At 40.1% G+C, this 26,658-nt stretch overlaps 1 protein-coding gene across 3 annotated transcripts in view; it reads right to left on the bottom strand.

Moving 5' to 3' along the window:
- Positions 1-26,658, bottom strand: part of tln2a (talin 2a) — a 92,332-nt gene that overhangs the window by 18,365 nt on the left and 47,309 nt on the right. For all 3 annotated transcript variants that reach the window (XM_062421057.1, XM_062421049.1, XM_062421064.1), the window contains 30 exons: positions 24,398-24,553; positions 23,520-23,621; positions 22,728-22,804; positions 20,832-21,012; positions 20,470-20,583; positions 20,220-20,328; positions 19,354-19,562; positions 18,033-18,131; positions 17,513-17,680; positions 16,410-16,544; positions 15,881-16,040; positions 13,644-13,810; positions 11,021-11,149; positions 9,569-9,682; positions 9,248-9,361; positions 8,700-8,834; positions 8,240-8,368; positions 7,985-8,087; positions 6,957-7,165; positions 5,866-5,985; positions 5,495-5,692; positions 5,153-5,292; positions 4,242-4,335; positions 3,933-4,022; positions 3,695-3,817; positions 3,441-3,584; positions 2,446-2,607; positions 2,071-2,211; positions 1,749-1,930; positions 528-660 (listed from right to left, as the gene is read on the bottom strand). In XM_062421057.1, coding sequence (XP_062277041.1) covers positions 528-660; positions 1,749-1,930; positions 2,071-2,211; positions 2,446-2,607; positions 3,441-3,584; positions 3,695-3,817; positions 3,933-4,022; positions 4,242-4,335; positions 5,153-5,292; positions 5,495-5,692; positions 5,866-5,985; positions 6,957-7,165; positions 7,985-8,087; positions 8,240-8,368; positions 8,700-8,834; positions 9,248-9,361; positions 9,569-9,682; positions 11,021-11,149; positions 13,644-13,810; positions 15,881-16,040; positions 16,410-16,544; positions 17,513-17,680; positions 18,033-18,131; positions 19,354-19,562; positions 20,220-20,328; positions 20,470-20,583; positions 20,832-21,012; positions 22,728-22,804; positions 23,520-23,621; positions 24,398-24,553 — 4,137 coding nt within the window. The remainder of the gene's footprint in view (positions 1-527; positions 661-1,748; positions 1,931-2,070; positions 2,212-2,445; positions 2,608-3,440; positions 3,585-3,694; positions 3,818-3,932; positions 4,023-4,241; positions 4,336-5,152; positions 5,293-5,494; positions 5,693-5,865; positions 5,986-6,956; positions 7,166-7,984; positions 8,088-8,239; positions 8,369-8,699; positions 8,835-9,247; positions 9,362-9,568; positions 9,683-11,020; positions 11,150-13,643; positions 13,811-15,880; positions 16,041-16,409; positions 16,545-17,512; positions 17,681-18,032; positions 18,132-19,353; positions 19,563-20,219; positions 20,329-20,469; positions 20,584-20,831; positions 21,013-22,727; positions 22,805-23,519; positions 23,622-24,397; positions 24,554-26,658) is intronic.

Here is a 26,658-nt window from a genome sequence, read left to right as displayed (position 1 = left end):
TGGAGAGAGGAAATAAAAAGAACTTTGTTTTTTGTGTTGCTATTTTATGGGAGACAGAGGTCCATTCAAATGAAGTCAGCTGGAACCTGCTAAAGAGCACTACGCAGGGGACTTAAAGATATTTGCCCCAAGCGATTGTAGGTTCTGCTATGTAGACTTAAATTCTTCATGATTCAACAAAACTAGCCCCAGCGCCAACACCTGTTTTATAATGAGTTCTGCCCCAAAATGTATAATAAATTCCTGATTTACCTCATTAAAATCACAGATATTACATATTTAATGTAACAAAAAGGCACAAAAAGCAACAGAAGGACAAGCAAAAAAAAAACCAACAACAAAAAACAAAAAAAACTGAAATATGACAATAAAGCTGACAGAGAGACAGAAAGTGAGTGATGGAGATAAACAACCAGAAAAGGATAAAGCAAGTAAAAACAGATGCAAAAAAAGAAAAAAAAAACAAAAAAAAAAAACAACACATCAGTCATTGTCTGTGGTTAATGCGGTTTCTGATGGTTACTTACCTCCAGTGAGATGTCGTCCCTGCTGGGTAAGTTCTGGCTGACTGCTGCCAGAGAGGCCTGCTCAATGTCCCGGATACATTTGTTGATGTTATCAATTGACGAGTCGCACTCCCGCTGGCCTGGGGCCTTGTCCCTGAGAATAAATCGGGAACAGGAAAATAGCAGCAACAGAAAGCAATAAAATGGTGGAAACAAAAAAATGATAGCAAAGTAGAAAGATGATGTATAGGGAGGAAAAAAGGACAGAGAGGACGAGGAAGAAAGGATAAAAACAGAAAGACATCACAAGACAGGAAGAGAGAATTGCAAATGTTAACATAACTAACACTTATTACAACATAGACAGGTTCCAGGATGTCTTTGTAACATCTTTTCTCCTGGATCCCTCATCTCATTGCTGCTCAGCTCACATCTACTGAATTGGGGCCTGGGGGGTCTCGCCACTACACAGGGAGATCAAGCTGAGCAGCCAAATTAGATTTGAAGCCTCTGAGTGGTCTGGGGCACAGGCCACACGGGCAGAGTAAGTTAGTTAAACATCAATTTCCATGCATGATGGCACTCTGAAAGTGAAACTAAAATAAATCCCTCATTTTTGCATGTAATGAGAACAACAAAGTAATGAGGTTGGGTTTTAGAGAATGGTGTCCATTCCTGTTTGTGTTCTTTGGTGTATCACTGAATACTATTAAAAGCCTGCGCTAAACTCCCAGCACTCAATTTGCAGTCTGAAAAGGAATACTGTGATAAGGGCATTAGAATTGAAAGAGATGCTAAGCCGGCAGCGCATGAATGCTAATGTGCAGATGTTCTGAGCCGAGCGAGAACCTTAAAATTCAGAGCATTTGACACTGGGAATTGGTTCCTCATGGGCATCGGTTTTGTTCTGATCAAGGTCAGGTACAAAAGGTGTGAAAGAGGAGATTAAAAATGAAAGCTGTTGAGGTGTGAGAACAAGTATTTGTCAAACTGTAGTATGCCATTTGGGCAATGTTTCTCAAGGATGCTGCATTAGTCTCACAGGTGCTTTAAAGAGCTATGTATGAAGGAGTATTTGATAAATGGAAGAAAAGGCTGTACACTGAAAAATGAATTCTGCTTTCCTTTAACCTATGTTGTAAATTTAACAACATCTCTGCAGAGAAATAGAGTACAGAGGTGTAAAATAAACTGTTTTCTGTCTGCTTTTCTGTTCGGGGTCTTGTGTATTCTCTCACTCACCGGATGGCTGTGATGAGACTCTTGATGGAGTCCGAGACTGTGCGAGAGTGACCAGCCAAAACAGACCAGGTGGGTGGGTCTTTAGGGTTGATAACCAATGAGCGTGCGGTCTTGAGAAGGTGGGTCGAGCTGTCGAGCATAGATCGTGCTGATTGGAGGATGGGCTCCTGTGCTGCAGAGCCCTACAAAAAAAGTAAATTGAACTTTAGTCCCAATGTATTTACCAGCATTCATTATAACATCCATCTTAGACAGTATAATGCACAACTTGTTATAATAAAGTACTTGAATACAACAAACACTAATGTTCAAATGGCCGTACTTCGTTGCTGATTTGAGCGGGGATGCTGGCAAACTCTGGGTTGGAAGCAAACGTTGTCAGATTTTCCACCGCCTCGATTAGCGGAGCTGTGGCGACTCGACACTTGTTCCTGTTCTCATCTGAGAAATCCCCATCTAGAGCCTAGAGAGGCAGAGAGACAGAACATCAAATCTGAGAAGAGTGTACAAAGTAATCTAACCAAGAATCAAGAATGAAACTAATCACTGACAGAAGTTTGAAGAAAACTACATTTTTTGGAACAACTATGAGCTGATATGAATGAATCAAAAAATGTTTCAGAATTGCATGACATTAGAAAGAAAGGACATTACTGTCAGTAATAAATCCGCATTCACACTGTTTAATGCCACCTACCTTGATGGTTTTGACCAGGTTGGCAGTGCTGTTGGCTACCTCCTTGGCAGACTGGACAAAGTGCCTCTTGGCAACTGGATTGGTTGTTTTAGAGGAAGCCAAACGGCAGGCGTTGCACAGTGCTGAGGTGTGCTTAGCAACAATTGTGGCTGCTGAGAGAACCTGCAGCATTATAAAAAATGAAAATGTTCACTGAGGTTTGAGTATTTCAAAGAACATCTCTGCAGCACTCATCAAAGTTGGAGGACTGTAGTTGTTATTCTACAAGCTTGCATCACCCCTCAAAACCTTTGCTATAGACTGGAGTACTAGAAACCTAACAGTTCTGTGGAGGGCAACCACCAGGCAACAAAACAGTTGAATACATGATAAAATTATACAACCATGCAAGCTATAAAAATATCTCTTTTCTGTATAAAAACTCAATGAGGTTCTTGATGATATGACTGAAATTGCCTTTTTTTCCTGAAGATGGCTTTGTTTAAACATAAAAAATATCAACATACTGTAAGCATTCAGGAATATTTTTTCAATGTGAGCAGTAAAACAACCAATAATTGAAGCCATATTTTAAAAAAATGTAACGCTCATTTATGCGCTCATTCTGTGACAGTGATTCTGTGATTGCAGTAAAGCGAAGATATCCTTCATGTTTCTAACACCTAAGGGTGCTATAATGAATGGACAGTACTCATAAATGGACTGTACTTATATAGCGCTTTTCTAGTCGTTATGACCACTCAAAGTGCTTTTACACTATGTCTCATTCACCCATTCACACACATTCATACACTGATGACAGGGGCTACCACGCAGGCTGCCAACCTGCTCATCAGAGGGAAACTAACCATTCACACACCGTTGGCACAGCAACGGTTGCAATTTGGGGTTAAGTGTCTTGCCCAAGGACACATCGACATGTGGACCAATTGGTGGACGACCGCTCTACCTCCTGAGCCACAGCCGTCCCTATTATATATTGTAGGTGTATGTACCTGGGAGGGGCTGCTGTCAGGGTCAACAAGATTCTGGCAGGCCATCTGGATTGCCTGGTTGGCTTTGGCAAACTGAATGGGATCCACCAACCCCTGGTGCCCTGCGTGACTGTTTGGATCAGACACACCCACCAGGTAAGAGGACTGTGGAGAGAAAAAACCCACCATCAACCTTCAGCACCATCACTAAAAGACAAAATGACCCATTTAAGAGCTCCTATAGAATCATAGATGTATATCTCCAAATGCTGTACCTGTCCAGCAGCTTCAGTAAGGCCACACAGGGCCTTTGAGGCTGATCCCACACAGTCTCCAAATGCGGTCACATCTCCCGTCTTACAGTTCTGAGAAATACCGGCCATGGACTCTCCCAGGACCTGGACAGGGCACCAAAAAGAAACAATAAGGGAAGAAGTAGAGGAATGCTAAGCTCTGTCTGTGTGGACAGGTCTTGGGGTTTTGATCGGTCTGTTGGTTGATTTGAAGGTCTACCTTGGAGTTCTCCATCACACTCTCGATGCAGTCGAAGTACGAGAGGTCACTGACTGGCTCGTTGGGGTTGTCTAGCATTCCTCTGACAGCCTGAGAGACAAATGAGCAGCATCACTCTTAGATCAGCAATTTATTTTCACGACATTTGCTCTGGTTGATGCCAGAGAGAATAACTATATTAAAACGTATTTTTCTTGTTGGCTACGACTCAGCTGGACCATGGTATATAAACCTAGATTACAACTCCCATCAAGCCTTTGTTGATATGAATGTTGCTGCTCCATCACAAGATGGTTATGTTTTGTTTACCTCCAACTCTCTCAGGGCGTTGTCACACTCCTTCTGGCCAGGAGCCTGCTGTGTACACAGCGTGATCAACTGGTTGATACTGTCAGTCACAGCTCTGAAACACAGAAATAAACAGAAGGAAAAAAAATCACAAATTAATCCTCGATGTGTGTGGTAATAAGTGTTTGTGAGCATTCTGGCTTTCACATGCATGAGTATATTTACTGTAGGTTTGTGTGTGTGTAAATAAAGCCTATGAATGCATTTGAATTTGAAACCCCAAATATTTATTTCACCATGTCTTTAGAAGGTTTGTTATTTTTATTTTTTGAATTACAAGTGAGATTGGCAGCTACAATCAGCAACATTAAAGCCTTTTATGACTAAGGTATGACTTTAATGCTGAGCAGATGTCTGAATGCATTTTGGATATTATAAAGAATCAGACTTGGATAATTAACCATGTTGTAAGAAGTTGAATAGTAACTGACTGCTTAGTGATTTGAAAACAACAATATCAAACATTAGGGTTCAAATATAATGTTAAGATTGTCTTAGCAAAGCAAATCAGTAGCTTGTTTTTCATACTGAAAGGAATAATTCTGCCTTGATTTGGACAGCAATTTCAATAACTATTGTTTTGCTACCAGGTCTAGGATGCTCAGACCTTAAGATATGTCATAAAAAAATTTAAAAGGCAACAACATCACACTGGCTGAATCAAGATTAGTAATTACTCCCTTTCTTGAGAAGACAAAATGAACATAATTCAATTAAATGCTTATTATGCAATCAGACTGCATCTTAACAATTTAAAAAAGAAATAGTAACACATAGAGCTTATACGAAAATATTATAACAATATATAAACACTTTGACTATTAGCATTAACCAAACACTATGTTTAAATGTGTGGTGGCTATTTGTGGTACCGTGCAGCAGCTGCTAGCAGGTTCTTGGCATTTGCTGCTGCAGGGTCTACAGATAGACTCTTAGCAGCCAGCAGCAGCTTGCTAGAAGCCATGGAAATGTTCTTCAGGTTACCGATCACCTGCACCTGGTCATCCTTCTTCTGTAATGGTAAGTCATAACATCAAAACACACATCAACATGTGGAAATGTTTCCAAAATAATGTAAACTTCCAATGTGCCCAGTGATATATATTTTAAAAGTGCTACATTTAGAATATCTCAACTGAATGAAAACATCTAGGTATATATTCTAAAGATTTTGATATTCATGTGAAACTGATACACAGTACAACAAGACTAACCTGAGTGTGCCCAGCCATCTCGATGCCAGCATCAAGGAACTCATCAAAGTCATGGCTGAACTTCCCAGAGGCCACCGCCAGCTGGCTGCTGGAACCTCTAGAGGCGTGGACCACATCGCCTGCTGACTGGTTCAGGTCTGCTGCTGTTTGGTTCAGCTCACTCTGAGCCTCCTGAAATGATTTGGAGGCTAGAGGGATCTGAATGGAGGACACAGAGAAGAGGTTAGCTGACAGAACATCTGAATGATCACACATCATATCAAAGAAACAACTAATATTTCTTGAACCTCTAAGCTGTAATATATCAGTATGATGGCCCATGTGTGATGTAATTTTATACTGGCAGAGCGCTGGTGAGTCACAGTACTCACAGTTTCTATCAGAAGCTTCTTGCTGGCCTCCCCGATGCTCTTGAGAGCCATGTCCACATCCTTCTGGCCAGGCAGACAGTTGACGCAGTTATTCAGGGAATGAGACACAGCCTTGGCCACCTGGAACACACAGCAGGTTCAAGAGAAATTGGGTTAGAAAGTGTTAACTATACACAAGAGCGTGTACAGGTGACCAGGTGTAGCAATACATCTGAATTTAAAATGTAAATTAGCAAGGCAGTCATGCAGATGAACTGATGTCACTATTTGGAAGTTTACTTTATCTCTTCTTTCACAAATATGAACAAATATGTCTGTGTGTTCAACGAAATGCAAACTGGGCTGTCATATCATGGAGGCCAAAACAGATGCACATGACAATTAGAAATGGAGCAGAGAGAGGCAGTTTATGTTCAATTTCAGATGACAAAATATTATTATATTAGACACATTTTTCAAGACGGCCTCATCTATCTTTTTGCTTATTTATCTATCTGTACTATTATGTCTATTGAAAAACATAGTTTATTTATTTTGTGGAGAAGATACGAGAGGGACAAGGCATAAATAATTAAGCTACTGGGTCTATAAATATGGCACCAGGTTTATTATAGGGGTCCCTTGCTATAATTGACAGGTGGTCCGTTCCATGTGTTACTGAGCAGATGGAGATATTTACCTGGCTCAGACCATAAGAAAATATAGCAAAAGGAAAAAGTACTGTAGGGCAAAAAATAGCTGATATTGTTTTCAGTTCTACATGGCTGCATGTTTCATTTCTCACAAATAAACAGATTTTGTTTAGCCATCTTTAAGAGTCATGTTCATTGGGTAATGTAAAACACAAGTTCAAAGAAATAAAACAACAACAATATGTATAATAATAAATATTGTCTAATAATTGTCTTTGCTGTGACATGTAGTGCATTTAGCTTGCTGACACAAGTGCTGTAGTCTGACAGAAAGATGCTAGATGATGATGCTTGCACTGAATCTTCCAGCATGCAGCTTCAGGAGTCACTCGTGGTGTTAAGCACAGACAAGCACACCCCTAACCCTCCATACCCTCCAGCAATCCCACAACATCTCACCTGCGCCAGTCTCTGCTGACTCTCAGCATCTCCCGGGGAAATCAGTGCCTGCTTGGCCTCATGAATCAGAAGTGCTGAGCCCTCCATGACATCACGAGCAGAGTCCAGCATGGCGGCAGCCGCCTTGGGGTCCGTGGTGGAGGCAGCCACGCCGCGGGCTGCCTGGGCCAGTGTTTTCAGGGCCTGCGCTGTCTCCCTGGCTGCTATTCCTACACATAGTTAAGATTTGACAGACGACAGCTACAGTCGGACAAAGTATTGCAAAAGCATTGCAGATTATTTATACAGCTATCATACTTCATGACAAGATAATGTCACTATCAAGCATTCATTTGCCAATCTGGCTACTTTTTGGTACAGATTGTTTGAAAAAAGTATGAAACATAATTTCTCTGTCTGGACAAATGTTTTGCAGCCAGCAAGACAAGCAATTTGGTCCAAGAGTTATTTGCTTCATAGGCATGAACAATACGACTCTCAGTCCCATATCATATAGTTAACAAGATTGCTTAAGGGAAGAAAACAGGTTCCAGCCAAAAGGAGCATTTATCCTCAGGCTCTATGGAGAACTATAGGAACACTAAAACAGAGGGACACTGTAAGGGTAAAGAAAAGTCTCCTGGAAATACTTAAGAGACCAAACATAAGCTAAGATTAGTATGTTTTAAGAACATCTTTACCCCACTGCTTCATACAAAGCAGTAAAACACTACCTGAGATCAGTCAAAATACTAATTTACTTGTAATGGTGTATTATTGTGTAATTGGATTGAATTATTCAATCATATCTCATTCAGTTTAATATTTTAAAGTCATGTGAAAAAAAGAAAGTAGCCTGTGGTACAAACAGTGCTGGTAACTGCAAAGAAAACCAGTCAAGCCCATACAAGTTTATCATTAATTGACAATGGCATTAATTCTCATGGTAATACCAGGTCACCAAAATGTATATGTTTTCTGATGGAATGAGGGGATTAAATAACATCCACTCCTCCACGCACATTTTTGCAGAAGTAAGCAGTACCAACCTGTGTAGTGTTCATTTCCTTGTGCAGCGCAGGTGAGCAGCTGAGCCATAGAGGATCCTACTGACTTGGAGGTGCTGCCCAGATCCTGAGCACACTTCTCCAACTGAAAAACAAAAACAGCAGCATCATGAATAAAGCAACTAGAAACTATATATTAGGATGTGAAACCGCTGCTTGTGGTCTATACCTTTCGTATGTCTAGATCAAACTTTATACGAGTCAAAATCAAGCTTAGGGGTGTAAAAGTTCTCTTACGGATTCTCCAGGTAGTGGTTTCAGTTGGGCATTAACAGCAGCTTGCATGGCATCTTGCAGCTCACTCCTCAAGGTCTGGACGGCAGTAAGGGCAGAGTCGATCTCCATGGGGCCGCAAGCTTCATGAGCCTGGAAAATAAAGTAGGTCTTGCTGTACTTTTGCTCACAGTTCACTTGGTTTCAAAGGTTATTACTCACAGTATGTTTTGCTCCTGTAAGTAGTCACCCTTTGACAAAGATATATTCTGTTGTTAGTTTCTGTTATAATGTCTCTACTTCGGTCCGTTTCATGATTTTATGCATTAAGCTTATTATAAATGATCCAGACAGGTAAAGTATATTTCTGGAATTATGCAAGAGTGTCAAGTTTTTGCATGCAAGCTATTGTGTCTAACTGGCAGTGACTTCCTGCATGCCCTGTTTTAAGTATGATATCTTCTATGCCTCCGAGTATTTGTACCTTCTGTGCAGACGTCCTCAGCTCAGCCAGGCAGGTGGCCAGGTTCTTGGCACACTGACCCAGTTGCATGGCCGCAGCCTGATCAGTCACTGTGGGAACAGACGACTTGGCCGAGGTCACCATTTTACTACCAGGCTGCAGAGAGGGGAAAAAAGTAAAATGGCTAAAATGTTCAATAAAAACATATTTATTCCTTGGACCAGTAAGGGACCATTTAGAAAACCAAATGTTGCTCCAGGTAGCAGTGAACATTGTAAATTATATGGTGGCAATTTCACCAATAGGTACATGTATTTATGCTCCTGCATCAGCTGTAAAGTGCTACTGAGACTCATAAATTCACCACCACAGTGTGTCTTTAGCTGTTACACCAAATGGGTCCCCACATGGAAGAAACACTATTTATACTTTATTCAGCCTCATTCTCAAGGCAGGAGAGTTATTAAGTTTGAGTATAGGGACATAAAAGTTTCACCAATCCCTTCACAAAGGTAAGAAATGGTGTGGACATTGTGTGTTTTTGTATGTGTGTGTGTGTGTTTTTGTACCTGTAGGAAGTTCTGGCTGGCGATGATAAGGGCTAGTTGTGCACAGAGGTCTTCTGGTTTGGCCTGACTGCCACGCACCCCCTGGACAAGCTGTGGGATGTGGTCAGCCACTGCCTATACACACAAAAAACACATACACAAGCATAAATACACAGTCAAGACTGAGACTGTATCCTTTTTTTTTTATCATACTGGCCTATGAACAAGTAAGCAATTAAGATTTGCATGCTATAGTGACAATAACTTGCTGATAAGGATATGGAAAAGTGGTGTGAGAAAAACGGTTTCATTAATATATAAAGGAAACCTAAAACACCTTACCTTACAGCTCTGCACCAGCTGCTGGTGAGCAGCAGTGTTCTTGTTGGAGGCGGCAGCATTCTGAGCAGCAGCGATGGTCTGTGTGGCTGCAGCTGCAGCCTGCTTGGCAGCATTCTGATGAATATTAAGACATGTACACATTTAAACTATAGTAACTATCGTGCTTGTATCAGTTCATTTTCAAGCATCTATTCAAATACCTCTAAGGTCACATCTCTTTATGGATGTTAAAAGATTTGTTTGTATTTGCTTACTACACAATGGTAAACTAAAAGCATGTCTGGCTATACAAGCTGCACTAAATACTTAAATTATTAAACATCCATGCATTAGAGTGTAAATGCAGCACAGTAAAAGGGTCTGTTCTTAAAGACTAATGTTCAAATTAATGTCTCATACCTTGTTTATTCAAAACTAAGAAGTTATTGAGGATGTTGATAATAAAAATCCCAATATTACATATGGGTCAATGACGTATAAGGATTTAGAACAACTCAATTGTAGAATAATAAAAACAAGCATATCTAATGCAGTAGTTCAAACATTCAGAATGTTGTGTACCTGAAGGTCCATATTATACATTTGAAATTAAGTGATTTTAGTGGGTTTTTCAAGATTAATTGGCACTGGCCTTTAAAAAGAGTCATGTGGTGCGACCATGATTCATCTTGAAATAAATTAATTTACTTAACACGCTTCACATCTTTTTTTACAAGTTTTCAGTAATATAAAGTGTTTGGAAACAAAGTATTTGCATTTTTTTTTTAAATCTTTGTAAATGATGGTCTTTTATTTATATAAGACATTTCAAGATGAATCATGGTCGCACCAAATGACTTTTTTTTCAGGCCAGTGCCAATTAATCTTGAAAAACCCACTAAAATCACTTTCAAATTGTAATATGAATTGTCAGGTACACAACATTCTGAATGTTTGAACTACTGCATTAGATATGCTTGTTTTTATTATTTAAAATTGAGTTGTTGAAAATCCTTATACGTCATTGACCCATATAACTCATAACAATGAAGTAAAATATGTACACCACTGCAAATTGTAACAGAATATGAAGTGATGAGGGATGACCCAGCCTGTAAATTTAGTAACAAACACTGTGAAAGTCTGTTAATGAGTTAAATTTGAATCAACGAGCATCACCATTTTTCCAAGGAGTGTTTTAAAAAGTGACAAACCTAAATTAAAGGTTCATTCTAAGGTAACGAAATCATGATTCTTATTTTCAGGTGATTATATACTGATTAAAACATATTTTTGAATATCATATTCCTCTTCTCCCAAGTCTGTTCTGCCACATACCACCAAATTCTACACACTGCACCTTTAAATTCAGTGGGGGGGTGGAAATCGCCTCTTTCTGAAGTTGGCATTTCACTCAGGTCAAAGTGTGGTAAAGCAGATGTAGCAAAAAAGTGTTTGCAAGTCATCACTGACCTCCAATCTGTTGATCAGCTTCTTCTTTATTGCATTCTGAGCAGCAGCGTTGGTGGCCACACGGAGCCCCTCTGCAGCTTCCCTCAGTCTCTGCTGCTGATCCTCGTTTTCTGGGTATGCTGCTGCACCCTGAGAACCCACACGCACATATGAACATTGATCAGCACATACAACTTGTGAGCCGGCTGGACCAACAGCTGTTATAACGCAGGGAAGACAAAAACAAATACATTCAGCTATATTCTTCAATAATCCAATTCCAATATTCCCTGAGTTTTAAAAAAGCTATTTCATGGTGATTTTTAAATCACTCCTTATTTTAGAAAAGCATTAACATTTCTGACTGTTTGCATTACACACACACGCACGCACGCGCACGCACACACACGCACACACACGCACGCACACACACACACACACACACACACACACACACACACACACACACACACACACACACACACACACACACACACACACACACACACACACACACACACACACACACACACACACACACACACACACACACACACACACACCAATGAGTTCAGCTGCAGCTCCTCTTTGCTTGAACAATCCGTGCTTTGTTAATGGCTCCCCGTGTCAAGAGATGCTTGTTAATTCACATTAGCAAGCAGACCTTTTTCATCTTGCTGTTTATATATCTAGCAGTACCAGAGTTAACTGGGTTGTGTGTGTGGACGCCAATATCACTTAGCACCTCGGTGTCTCCCGCTGTTGGAGAGAAAGCTAAGCCTGATGCCATTAGGTTAATTAACTGGGAACTCGGTAGCTTCACCTGCAGCTACACAGAGAGGTGGGTGTTTATGCAACTGAAAATCCATGTCATTAAGGTTATTTTTAACCCCACAGCTGCTGGTGGCAGAAGTCACACAGGTATTGCTATCAACAAGGCACACAAGTGGGCAAACAGAAAAAAAGGTTGTTTTCCTGTTAATTAGTTGCATATTTTGTAAAATGATGTTAGTGACCAGCTTCAAGTCAGTGGAGTCTGCAGCTGTCATCTGCCTGTTGGCAACAGTTGACACCACTTAAATAGAACAGCTATTTTGCATAATTATTAAAAAAGAGCTGATTGCCAAAGGGACTAACAAGATATCACATGTGAGAATTCATCATAGGACACTAGCCTTCAAAAAGCAGGGTCTGTTTTACACTGATACAGTACATGCACAAGAAGTAAACTAAAGCAAATCATTCCCCAATTTAAACACCATCCGTACATACACAACACAAGCTCAATTAATCAGTTACCAAGGCAACAACTGGCTAAGATCTCAGCATCCACTGACACAGATAAATATACAGCTGTGTGACGGGTGATAAGTCTGGCATCGAAGTCGACTAACCAGCTGGAAGGCGTCATTTAATTTTCATGGTGGAAGTGGAGAGCTATTAATATCAGTCTGAGATTCGGTAGACAGATAATGAGAGTGATAGGAGATAAAGAGTTGGGATAGAGGAAGATGGGGGTCAGTGGCAAAGCTAAACCTCCTCTGGAGCAGTCTGGGATGGAAAAGTTTGATGTTGTCTTAGTCTTAATCATGTTTCACTGAAAACTTACGCATAAAGACTAAATTGATGATAGATCTCAATGCTGCTCTAACATATTATCGTACAGTTCAAACCAAAGAGTCATATCAGACCCTGCATAAATAAATGTTTTAAAAAAAAATGTGCAGGTTGTCGAGCTTCAGTTCATTAAAATGCATTCAGTGTTGAAGGTTTAACATATTTCATAATGTGAGTAAATTGGTATTGCGATTTTGTCATCAGGTTTCACTTATTTTACTGAGAGAAATTATTGCCTGAGGGGACAACATGTTGCCTTCATTATCTACTAGTTTTACTGTAACTCTACAGTAATTATTGTGGAAAACAAACGGCATCAGAGCCACATTAAATCTAGTTCAGGAACAGAGTCACAAAGCCTAAACAAAATGCTGGAGCTGCTGAATAGAGGTGAAGACAAAATGAGAGCACATCTGTTTTTTGCAGATTCATAATTTAAATTGCATATTTGAAACTTAAATTCTACACACCCACAAATTTAGTCAGAAATTTCAACTTTCCATTTTGGAAGGATGTTTGTATATTTTGACTTTACCAAATAAGAACAATTATAAGTACTAAGTACTATAAGTATTAAAAGTACTTTCAGAAACACAAACTGAGATTCAGGTGTTTAAATATGAAAGATCAGGCCATGCATTCAGTTATTATTAAAGGAAGTTTTAAAGGTTTTTTTTCAGTAAAAAAGCACCTAACAAAGAAAGCTGAGCAGAATCATTTCCCACACTGTCATCCTTTCTCTTTTTTGCAAACACACACACACATACACACACCAGCCTGCACGCACACCACTCTTTCCCCTCTGCTGTCATCGAAAAGGTCACCTTGTAGTGCAGTGAAACCCAGCGCTGTAGATCTTTATCTGTTCTTAAACGTTTTAAGCTTTAAATTGGTAAACTATACTGCACTACACTGCCAACTACATGACATACTGGTTTTTATTGTTTAAAGTGGCGCTGTGAATGAAAAATAATCAAAAACCAAGCCCCGGAAATATGATATCCTTTATGTTTCATAGCCTGGTTACCTTTGCTGCCTCCACCATCCTTGCAGTTGCGTCAGCCAGAAGTTTTGCAGCTGCCAACAGCTTCTTAGAATTGTCAACATCCACCTCAGCTTCAGCATCAGACCTCATGGCGTTCACCAGGTCTGAGGTGGCCTGAGCCAACACCCGAGCCTGACGGACCATCTCTCCTGAGATGAAGAACAGTGAGTGAGACAAGACAAAGTTGGGGAGGGGTGAGAGGAAGGAGGCACAGAGACAGAGAGAGAGATGAGTAAAGTGTGAATATATGAGTCATGCTCATTAGAGATTATTCAGGTGACACCAGTAAATTTAAAACTTCTGAAAGTAATTGCTTAACACTTTCATTTTGTAGCATATTCTCCTGAGTCGATAGTCAAGAACAATTCAGACTAAAAATAAGGAATCATAAATCCATCTTCATTTCCTCATCTACTTGTAATATAGGACACAATAATGTATTGTTGATAACCTTTTTAGAAATAATGATGCAAGTAATAAGAGTGCCGGCAAACCTTAATGAAGCAGATAAATATTTTAACAAGACTGCACTGACTTTAATTTGATACCCTTTAATTTTGTATCAGTAAGATAAATTCACAATTTACTTGTTGAAAAGGCTAACAGTGTGTTGACTCATAGTGGGACTGTTAGAAGCAGTAAGCAAAAGCTAGCAGTTAAACATGAAGGGTTTGAATGTCACCTGGTGACAAGAAAAGGAAACAAGACACAAAAGAAACAAACAATGTGGCTGAATGTCTCACACTGTTGTAATGGCCACCCTGATTAGACCAGTATGACACCAGTAGCTGACTGACAGAAACAATTGGATGTAGCTATTCCGCCAGCTGCAGTGTGTTGACTCCTTCTGAAAATGTTCTTTGAATCAGACTAATGAGGTAAGACAAAAGGGATGTAAAGACACAGTGTCTAATATCTCTCTGTCAAAGCAGAACACAAAACCTATTCAGCAGCATGCTGCTATAATTCATGTTAATATTTCAGCTGATGTGCCAACGCTCAACTACAGAACTCACTCTTTAATTCCTCTAGTCATTTTTGTGCCCGACAGCCTGGTGTGACCTAACCTGACAAATCTGACACCAGTTCAAAGGCAGTATTCTCCAACTAGCTGTGTGTATTCAGCCCTCAGCAGAGCAAACAGTTATTCTATGTGTCTATCAAACCAATTAATCCAGCCGAGCTGACTACTGGGCCGGGACATCCTCTCTGCATCTCTTTCTATCTACCTGTCTTTCACTGCTGTCAGACTTGTTAACATCACTGTCAGCTTCTCTCTGTGGCTGCACCAGAGCTGACAGCTGTCCATTCAAACCAACATCATACCAGTCTTACAGAGGAGAAGATGGGATGAAACAGATACTGATAACACAATAGACATACTGAGAATCTAAAACTTTAGAGCTGTAGTGGAATGCAAGTTTTGTGGCTTAGATATAGTTTGTGCTTTTTTTAAAATCACTTTTTAAACCACAATATATGGATAAGATTGGTTAAATTTAGCTAGTTTTTATTTAATTTCCAAGCACAACTGGGGCTAAAATTATACCATGTTTAAATTAATTGGATTTTAATTTTGTCCAGATTATTGTTAATTCTTTAAATCATTTGTTTGTGAATACCAGATGAGTTTAAAACTATGCTAGCGGGTTTGTTAGGCTGTACTTAACCAAAAGAGGCGCTTTCAGCTAAATGCTAACATCAGCATGCTAACAAAGACAATGCTACAATGCTGAGGTTGAGCAGGTTATGTTTACCATGTTCGGTTAAGCATGTTAGTGTGCTAATATTTATAACATGCTGTATTTTATAACTATAATTATTATTAAAGTAGTATTGGACAAATTGTTTACCAAATGTCAGGACAAATGATACAGTAGTAAAGACATTTCACTCAAAACTAGAAATGTAAACCTCTGATGTCCTCTGGAGACCATGATTATCAGTACTGTAGTGTATGGAATTTCATGCAATAGGTGCTGAAATAATATAAATATAATAATTCAGTCTGAACCAAAGTGGAAGACCAATTGACTGACTGACCAAAACAAACATTAAAACCTCACTGAAAGTAGCTGGCTGCAGGTTGTGCTTTCCTGCTCAAAAATACATTTTCTCTAAAAGGGAAATGCATTCAGCTGTTCCACAACCTAAGTACCTTACATCATTACTTAATAACAAACAAAAACGCATTAAGTCAAATTCAGTACTGGATTCACCTGCGTCTCCCATTGAGCTGAAGATACTCTCAGTGACGGTCATAATGGTGTCTGTGGCCTGATCGTAGCGCCCGATTGGCTCTCCTCTTGAGGTGTACTGCCGGACGTGTTGCAGGAGATCTCCCAGAGCCTGACTCACCACGCTGGCTGCTGCGCTCACCTTCAACACAGGAGATGCACATCATCCACATTAGTGCTGTGTTTCTTAAGCTGCCTTATTCCCTACTTCTTATTCCAGCAGGTTGGGGAGAGGCACACTTGACTCATTATCTTCATTGCTTCTTAAGCTGTGTGTTTGTACACAAACAGAATCCCATTAATAAACTAGAACTACTGCCTTGTGGTTGTATGCCCCCCGACTTCAGTATTCTAGAAAACACACCAGTCAATTCATTTGCTCTTAGATAATGTTTTCTGTTCTGTACTCGTCACAATTTGTTACAGTATTATCTGAAAAAAAACCCAACAAAAATCATACATGGAAGACCACATAAAATGCTTCATTGGTCCACACAGCAGTCAAATTTACCTGTTTTAGGAGCTCACCATCCTCTGTGGCTGACAGGCAGGCCTGGACACAGCTCTCTACTGAGCGATCCACCAGCTTTCCAGCTTCAATTAATTGCTCCTGGCAAACAGGGGAACTGATAGTGGGACTCACCACCTACAACAACATGGAGAGAAATGAAGGTGAAGAGTTGAAGAAAAAAAAAACCCAAAGAAAAATAATAATGGCATCATATGGGATAAAAATGATCCAACTTGAAAAACCCCAAACTATGCAGTTAACTATCATAGAAGACAAATAAAAAACCTTTAAAATTACTCAATATCATTAATCTAATATAATGAATATAACCTAAAATTATTAATTGTTGCAGATTAATTTAGTCAATTTACAAATGCATTAATCAGTTAATCATTTCAGCTCTAGTAATCTGCATTTAACTTGGCTAATGTGACTCAAACACAAACCATAAATACACTGCTATAACAGTGTTAAACACTCTTTTCATCAATCAATTACAGATCACATTTCCCAAAGATCAGAGGAAACAAAGATTAGAGAAAAGTCTATTTGAAAGGGATTCAGCAGATGGTTTTTAGAGGTGAGGATTTATTTAGCAAATGCAACTATTCAGATTGGGAGCCAGGAGGGCATTTTAACTAATTAGCAGCATGTTGGTTTTACAATTACGGATGCACGAATATGACTGGGTATTACCAGTGCCTTAGTGCATCCCGATATATTCACACAGAAGCTACAGACAAGTCTTAGGTTATTCAATTGAGGAAATAAATCTCTCTTTACCAAACCTCACTGCACTGTCTGCTAATGAGAAATGGTGAAATTATTGTAATGCCCTTAACCAAATAGCTTCCCAACTAATATATTCAAATTCGAGACAGATCTGAAATAGTGAATTTAAAAAACGCAGTACATCGTTTCTAGGTATTTGCAGATATGCTACATTTATCTTTTTCAGAGTGGATAGCATATTATATATACTGTATACTCATGTGATGTGAGCCATTTAGTACAATGAGCCTCACATTTCATGCTTGGCAGCATTGGTAAATGCTCAGCATTAAACGGTTATTCCCAATCACTCTTGTTTTATGTTCCTGTACCTTGGCGCATGCCACCAGCTGGGAGGTGGACAGGGCACACTGGGTGGCTGCAGCAATGACTCGGTTTTGAAGAACTGTGTCCTCTGCAACTTGGGCCACGTTCTTTGCCTTCAGCACCAACATGGCTGCAGCGTTGGCCACCGCTTTGGCCAGATTCATCAGGATATCCTGCACAACACATTACAAAGCAGGAAGAAAAGAAAAACACTAAACACAAAACATCTCATCAGCAACTTTATACACCATATATATATATATTTTTTTTTTGTATATCACGCTCAGATTAAGCACAATTATGGAATTAGCATTTGGATAGAGCAGGTCAAGATAAATGATCTATACCACAGGGTTATATTTGCAGTTCAATACTCTATTCAAACGAAGACATCCTGGCTAAATAATGAAAAACATTTACTAGCATTCATTCCATATTCCTCTAGTAGTTCCTAGATACTCAGCTTTTCTCTGAACATTACACTAAGAGCAGTGATTATGACAAATGGATGAAGTGCAGTGTTACCTGGAACCTCTCATCTGTCTCGCTCTCTCCAATCTGGCGCAGGAGGTCTCCACTGGCCTGGCCGATGCTGCCCGCTGCCGTCAGCACAGTCTGTCTGGGCTGTGCGAACGCACACACACACACACACACACACACACACACACACACACACACACACAAAAAGTCATAAGGATCCGAGACTGCATTGAGATGCCTGGTTTGAAACAGCATCATCTTGCATCTTGAGATGGGTGGGTTCTACTTAACCTGCAAAGTGTTTTAATGTGCTGTATACTGCATAAGCGCTGGTATGATTCATAATATTCCATACAAAAAGACACAGCAAATACAAAGAACCTACATGTCTTCATCTAAGGAGCCTACAGCCTACATATTATCTGTCCAACAACCAGTATCCATAATGCACATGTTAATAAAGCTCAGGATTCTCTCTATGTTAGATAAACCTGTACATAATGCAGATTACCAGCCCAACACTGTACAGTTCATTAACTCCTGAATGTTTCTTTCACATAAAAAAACAAACAAACTCTTCATGGACAACAGTGAGAACATTAAAGTACTGCAACAAAAGCAGATACAGAGACTGTGCAGAAGTGTGCTTTGCAGTATATTTAAGCTAGCTGTGTTTCCATTAAAAACAGAACATGCCTGCCAATCAGCTCACCCTCAGTCAGAGGACAATTCGGTTAGCTGAAGTTGGCCAGCAGTGCAGGATGTTAATATAATTAGGTGTAGTTCAGAAGACCAAGAGAGATACTGTATTATTAAGAGACGATACATTGTTTCAGGGTAGAGCTGCTCCGTGGCAAATTTAATTAACTTTTAGGTTGTCGTTGTCAATTTGAAAGAACAAAGTATTTTGTGTGAGGGCAACATAATACACACTAAATCTGGCAAATCTAAATCTGGCTCAAATCCAAAGTCAGGCTCTTCATTTTCTGACTCTCAACAATTGACTCAGTCTATCCACCTCTGCTCCATTAGGTTTGGGTTCAATATATATTATTTCACATTTCAGTTTCTACTCTAATATCTCCCTTAATGTCCTTAACACTTTTTTTGCTGTGTTGGACTTGAACATGATTAAACTGCATCATTCATATGTCAGACCTGCAACATCTGTCCTGTCAGATGTGCAGATGGACACAGAAGGAGGAAAAGGTATGAATACACTTCTAAATGGACATTTTCAAGAGCAAAATGGGGAAGTATAACGACAAACTGATCATTTTAAGTTTGCTGTGTACTGTGCATCTATTAAGAAAGTGAATGTGACATGTCTGACTCATGAACTGATATTATAATCTCCTTTGCTCACCTCTCCAGAGGCTGGCTCCACAGCCTTCAGTAGGTCAGACACGGCCCCTGCTAGCGTCCGGGCAGCCTTCATCAGGTCGTTACCTCCGCCCACCTCATCCTCCATCAATGCAGCCAACAGCTTCACACCCTTTGACATTTCTGTCAGGTTGGAGGAGATGGTGGTGATGGCGCAGCCTACTGCTGTGTAGTCTGTGTCGGTCGGGTCGCCTGTTGAGGAGAGTAGGAGGAGGAATAAGAATAAGGAAGGCCACCAGAGAGACAGAGCCCTTTAATTCAAACCCCAGGAACCCCAGTGAGTCTTCTTAATTCACTAACACATATAAACGGACTCATCACTCAACCAAGGGTCAACATTTTGCTTTCAAGTATAATTAGAGACTCATAAATACATCAGTCTACCTAAGCACTGAGAAATACACTTGAGAAAGTACAGAAATTAGGCACAAGCTGTTATCCGTCTAAGATAAACACAAATAAACTGAAAGAACAACAAGTGAACTTTGAATGGTTCAGAATTCACTGTTCCATATTCACCAAAGCAAAGCAGGAGATGAGGGAACCATTAGACTTCATACAGGATCTACGATGCTGTTAATGAGTGACAGACTGATGGAAAGATTCTGCTTTAAAGTTGTTAATTGGCCAGATAATTTTACCTCTGCTAGAAAATGTCTCGTAAAAACTGTGAGCACAAGTCTTAAGACTTTCAATAGCTTCATTAAGGGCTCCTGAAAGACTTAAACCATTTTATTTACAATAAATGCCACAAAGGCTACGAGAATGCATAAAGTACTGCAGCCTTGCTCCACTGTCATGCTGTCAGAGTTTGATCACATTCTGCTGAGTCATGCCAGTGCCACTGACCAGCTGTGAGGTTGACGACAGAGGCTGTTCCTGCGGTGATGGCATCGACCTGAGAGTGAATCTCGTGTTTTGATTTGTCCATCTTGTTCTGGATCCACACCTTGGATGCCTGTGCACAAAGACAACAAACAACGAAAGTCATTATACTACATAAATAAAATGCACCAAAGTGATATATTACCATAATGTGTGTAAAGTATGAGTGTGTTCTTGTTGGTTTGATATTCATTGTCAGCCATGTGTAGCTTACCATGTCCTGTCCCAGTGGTGGCAGGTTGTCAACCTCGCCCAGGTCAATCTGAGCCTTCTGCACAGCTTGCATACTGGTGTTAATGGTTCCCATAAGAGCCTGCTGTGCTGAACTCTACACATACAGGAAAATAAAGAGACTGAGTTTCTTACACAATGTAGTCTGGAGTGATTTTAGAAGAAACCTCGCAAAAGAAGATTCTTATCCTTTGTGAAACTGTTAACATATGGAGAGAGCAGCCACAAGAAGGGTAAAAAGGTGACATAATGGAGGATGGATTTCTGTCCAGTTTTACCACCTGGACTTACTCGTGAAAGTGTAAGTGAAATATACTGAGAGCCATTCTTCTGTACTGTTCTTACCAGTGGTGGCATGTGTCCACGGTGCATCTGACCCATTGTGATCTGCTGCTGAGCAGATGGCATGGTGCCCATGGTGAGCGACTCTGTGCCAATGGAGCCAGATCGGATCACGCCTGGCAGCGCCACAGAGCCGTGCTCCACCCGACCCACGCGGTTAAACTGCTGCTGAAGGATGGTAGACCTGCACGTACAGGCAGACATTTAATATAGCAGACAATTAATAGAGCTGCTAAAAAGGTTTAGGGATGATCACGGTGTCACACAGTATGAGAACAATTCTGGAGTCGTGTTTTAAAGAGAAAATGTGGCAAGTTATATTCACTTGTAATTCTGTGCACTGAAATCACACCACAATTGAACTTGTCATCTCAAGCGGAGCAAATCTCAGTTTATATCTGCTTGCTTGATAACATTGTTTCAGTTGCGCATTTAGTAGCATCACGCTTGCTGTGCTTGGCACAAATTACCTAACAGCGAGGAAAAGCACTGTTCAAGGTTAGAAAATTACCAACTTGTCATAGAACTGTTTGCTCTAGTCTTTGTGCTGCCATGACAATGGACCACTTATAGTTCCTTCAAGTCAGTGAGACAGAAGAGTGTATTACACACACACACACACACACACACACACACACACACACACACACACACACACACACACACACACACACACACACACACACACACACACACACACACACACACACACACACACACACACACACACACACACACACACACACACACACACACACACACACACACACACACACACAGTATTTGAAATAACAAGAACAAGAACAAATGATATGATTAGAACTGTGAAAATGTCTTTCATTAAACTGCATCATATAGATGTAGAAACTGATGATTCAAAGGAAAAATAAATGCATACATAAAAAGTTGAAACTTTCATAGGAGAAAAACTAACTTAAGACAAAAAGAGCATGTTTCTGTTTCTTGGCTGTGTGTGTGAATGCGTTCTTGGGAGAGATTTAACACCAGGCAGCATGGCTGTGCACATTTGTGACAGTGGGGCACTAACACAAAGCAGACTGACACTGCAGAGTATTCTCACTGTGTACTTCTGGAAGACAAAGCTTTGTTTTGTTTTTCCTCAGATAAGGCCTTCCAGAGTTCGGCTTGCTATGTGTTTGCAGTATTAAAGACTTTTGCCTTCGGCCCAGTGCATCAGCCCAGATAAAAGGGAAAAAGAGAAATACAATAACAATTGCAGCAAATACTCTCTCAGTTGAGAGCAGGAAAGCAATATCAATTGAGGCAAGATGGGGTGGGGGGCTTCAGTTACAGACTGAGAGTCCACTGCAGATAAATGAGCTGATACACATCTAATCAGGAAGTGTTCGGATAGAGCCTTTGCTTGTCCAGTGCAGCAAAATTTCCTCACATAATGATTATCTCTCAGGATAAAGTCCAGCTAAGGAAGTGTTCATGTGGGGAAATGAGGTCCTGGAAGATGGATGTGTGAGCTGTGGTCGAGATCGGTATTGTGAAGGAAATTGAAAAAAGGGGCCAGTCTGATATTGTGTTTTGCTACAATAATATGCAATAACTTTGTGTGCTGCCATTGTGCTCATAGTCAAACCATCATCATACCACAATTTATACCGGTGTAACACAATAACACACTGTAGGAGCTGTGTGGGCACTGCTCTAAGGATTAATCTACATTTATAATCTATAAGTGTGTTGTCTAGTAGTTTCATTTTCTTGCTTTTGTAAAGCTTTCTCTGTTGTTACTATGACTACATGTGTTAGTACTAAACTTTTTTCTACAGCACCCGAAGCTTTTTGCTTTAAAGTTGCTCAAAGAGGGAATTTAGTAGAGGAGCTCTACTTGTGTAATGGTTAAAAGAAAAAGGGTTTAGTACATACTTTTTAGGTGATACAGATTCCTCAAGCATGGTTGATTCCTCATCACCTTCTAATCCAAAGCGATCCTTGCTTTGCTTCTGCAAAAAGAAAAAGAAATATTCTTTAAATAAAAAGGAGCCCACAGTGATTTTAGAGATGCTACCCTAATGCTTTCTTTGTTAAATGTCACATTTTTGTACGCCTCACAAAAGAAAACCTGGGCCCTAATTCATCAAGCCACTTTGAGTGGGGACTTTGGGCTCAGACTGACACATATTTGGTCCTATTTTTAGGGACCAGATGAAGGTCATTTAGACAGAAATGTCACATGAAATGAATATTAAATAAACCAGCAGTAAGCAACAAAGAGTGTGAAGGCTTTTTACTCTCATTGAAGCCACATATTCAGGTGTGCATATATGTTTTTTCAGTATTTTGCAGGCATTAAGCTTAGGAATGACTGTCTTCTCCTAGGAAAGAAAGAAGTGAGACTCAGTTGTCATAAGTGCAGGAAAGAACTGTTTTCTAATAAGCCAACACTTACTCAACTCATCATTTTAGGTCACTTGAACTCGTGATTATAGTTCTAATTCTCTAGAGGCGATAGTTGATTATAATTGGGATGAAATATGTGTGATGAGTTCTTACAGTACATTGCACCACATCAGCTGTCTTGTGCTTCTTTGTATTAAAGTGCAGCTGTAGCACACAGTAGCCAGGGTGCAGCAGGCGTCAACAGATCTGAGATGTTATTTTCCACAGGAGGATATCGATTCATTATGATTCATCTGTGTCAGAGATAAAAGGTCTCACCTTTTTGAGGATGATGTCGATGTAACCAGCAATGAGCTGGGAGATCTGTTCCCCTTCAGTGGTCTGAACCGAGTAGTAGCTCTCCTGGTACTCCCCAAAGTCCTACACACACACACACACACACACACATAACACACAGAGAGTAACATCAAACTGCTGCAAGACACAGAGAGCCTAATTAACCTTAGAACCATCTCAGGGCAGATTTTATGTTAAAAATTGAGCTTTTTTTTTTCTTTAATTAGCAGAAAAAAGTGTGAGATGGAGTGATCTGTACCCCTCATATTGGCATACTTGAAATGTAAATCAATCAACCCCTGCACCCATCTACCTGACATGAGATCAAAATATACAACTCCCTGCTGAAATAACAACGAGAAAGGGAGGCTGTGTTAATTTAATACAGACAGTGCATCTAACAGATCTGCAAGATTAAATCCATGTTTTTCATTGACTGTGGGTGCTGCCACAAAGGAGAAATATTGACAGGGGAGAAAAAAAAAAGAGTCTGTTCAATAACAGAAGTGCACGGAAAGAATGGGAGGACAGGCAGACTGAGCACTGCAACGATTGTTTTATGGCCACTGCGGAAGAGTTGGGTTTACTGGGAGCCTGTCGTACTTATTTACAGCTAGACACAGTGTGCCTAGTGTGGGCAGATTGGATGAAAGATAAAAATGGGTGCAAAAACAAAGCCAGCAGTACAAAAACATTGTGTATTCTTGTGAAAAAGAAAAGAAAGAAAAAAACTCTTCATTGTGATGCTCACTTGTAGTGTGAACCTAGACGAGCGTGCAGGCAAATCTTGCTGGTTTCTCATTAATTCATTGGTGTGCTTGAAATTCTGTGAACACTTTCTAAGAGCGTGCGAGTCTTACCAGGGTGAAGCTCTTGGGTGAAGCTGCCCACCTCTTCACAGTGGTAAGTGGCCACTCCTGAACCACGTCTTTGGTCTTCTCGTCCACTCTCATCACAGATTCTTTGGTGATCCCCAGGAGCCGCGGTGCCAGCTTGTTCTTACTCTTCATCTTTTCCTGCAAAACAAACACTTTATTTAATCCTCATGGACTTTCCAAACCTAACACAGACCCCTGACATTAAGCAGAAAACGTCATGCTGAATCAAACTGGACCACAGACCAAAGGTACTTTCTAATCCTATACTTGCCTGTTTCCCTCTATGACGGAAACCATCATATTATAAAGAATCTCTAACAAGTATATATTACGTTTGTTACGCAATCATAATTATCACTGACAACCCAATCATTTCTGACATACCTTTGTCTCCTTTAGTGAGCCTTATACTGAACAGGTTACATCCTACATGCTAAATAGGCAACAACTAGTTCATTTGACAATCATATTAGTACCAAAATGTGTTAATTAGTTTGACAAAGCACCACTGTGCTAACCTGAGATGGCTTTCCCTGATGAAAGACCTGCATTCTTTGCTAAATATTTATAGAGCCCAGTCTTTCAACCTCTCATCACTTATGCAGTAAAGGAAAGGAAGCCAACTGCTTGAAAAGACTGCACTTGAATGAACTTTGAAAGAACACGAAGCAACAAAAAGCCATTATACTCACATGAAATTAATTCAACAGGATGAAATTATTTCACTTTAGGTCTTTTACCGGTTTTAAAAATATTAATCAAATTCTACACTGATAACGCTTGTCCCTGCAATTGCTACATGTGTGGATATCTCACTGTATATTTACACCAGCCACATGTTGTATTTCATTTTTTATTACTGTTTTGATGTCTGCTTGTATCCTTTGAATCTGTACTTCAATTGAGCTTTGTGTGTTTTAATGTCATTTCCTCTTTTAATGGTATTGTATGTATTTATAACCATTTATAACTTATAGCAGCTCTGCTTTCATGGTCTTGTTGACTCTCATTGGACCACCCAGTATGAATGCAGTAAATGAAATCAGGCAATAAACCTTCAGGAAAAGAACCGCATGATCCAAACAAACCATGTAAATGTCCATTTCATTCCCTTCAATGAGCAATTTTTGCCCACATTAATTTAGCCTCATTTTCATATTCCCTTGCCTGCTGAAGGGATTACTTGAATAAAAAAGGCATTTGGAGAACAGGACAGATACACAATTCAAGACAGAAAACTCACAGGCCCAGCAGCATGAAACTCATTTTACTGTCACATTGATCCGCAGAGACATGTAGGCTATTCATCTGCTTAACCAATAAGAAAACCAAACTTTTCCCAGTTAGTCATTTAAATGTTATGTCTTAATCCATGTCTTTATCTGTAAACCTCTAATGTCAGACTCTCTCTGAGCCCACAGACGTCTTTTTCCTTTTCCCTTGCATGGAAAGAGCAAATGTCTCTTCAGGACCTGCAGTCTGTGAGCAAACGGACAGAACATGATGGGCTGTGACGGGAGGGCAAAGAGGTGAGTTGTGTAAATGTCCTGGAGGGCCTGGGGCCTCCTTGGGGTTATAGGTTAGGGACTACAGGCGTCATTTTCCTCCCCCCCACCCCCTTGGCTTATTTTTAAGATGTCTCTGCTCCACTGGATTATAGTCAAGGATGACTGAAACGACAAAGGTGAGCAGATAAGATGTCAAATTCATCAAGGGGAACGCAGATCCAAGGCCAGTAGGTGCATATTGGTTTAAGATTTGCGTGTTTTATGCTTAAAAAGGAATAAAAAAGCAGGGTGTGACTTGGATTTACTAGACTGTGGAATGTGTGAGAGACTTACCGCAAATGAAGACTTGATGAAGACGCTCCGATCTAATACAGCCTGTTTCAGGTTTTTTGGTTGTTTTTTTTTTAATCTTTGCCCTTATCCTCTAGTGCTGAAAGCCGCTGATGAAAAGCCAAAAGCTGTCTGGCAGAGAGTCAGCACAAGCAACTTTTATTTCAAGCAATTACCAGAAATTGTCTCATTTTCTATGAGAGCTCAGCAGCAAACGCAGAAAAGGTGACAACTGGAAAGCAATTTAATCGATTGGAGACGTGGACGATTCTCATGATTTATGCAGGATGTCAACATTTGCTTTCTTTCCAGGTACACACTGAACTCCCAGCAGACAAGGTGCTGCCAGCGAGTGTGTGTGCGCGTTCCTGTGTTTGTATGTGTGTGTTACTGAAAAGCTGAGAA

This window comes from Scomber scombrus, chromosome 1 (genome assembly GCF_963691925.1).
Source record: "Scomber scombrus chromosome 1, fScoSco1.1, whole genome shotgun sequence".
Taxonomy (NCBI): domain Eukaryota; kingdom Metazoa; phylum Chordata; class Actinopteri; order Scombriformes; family Scombridae; genus Scomber; species Scomber scombrus.
The sequence above is the reverse complement of the archived record's forward strand: the minus strand, read 5'-3'. Positions and strand labels throughout refer to the sequence as shown.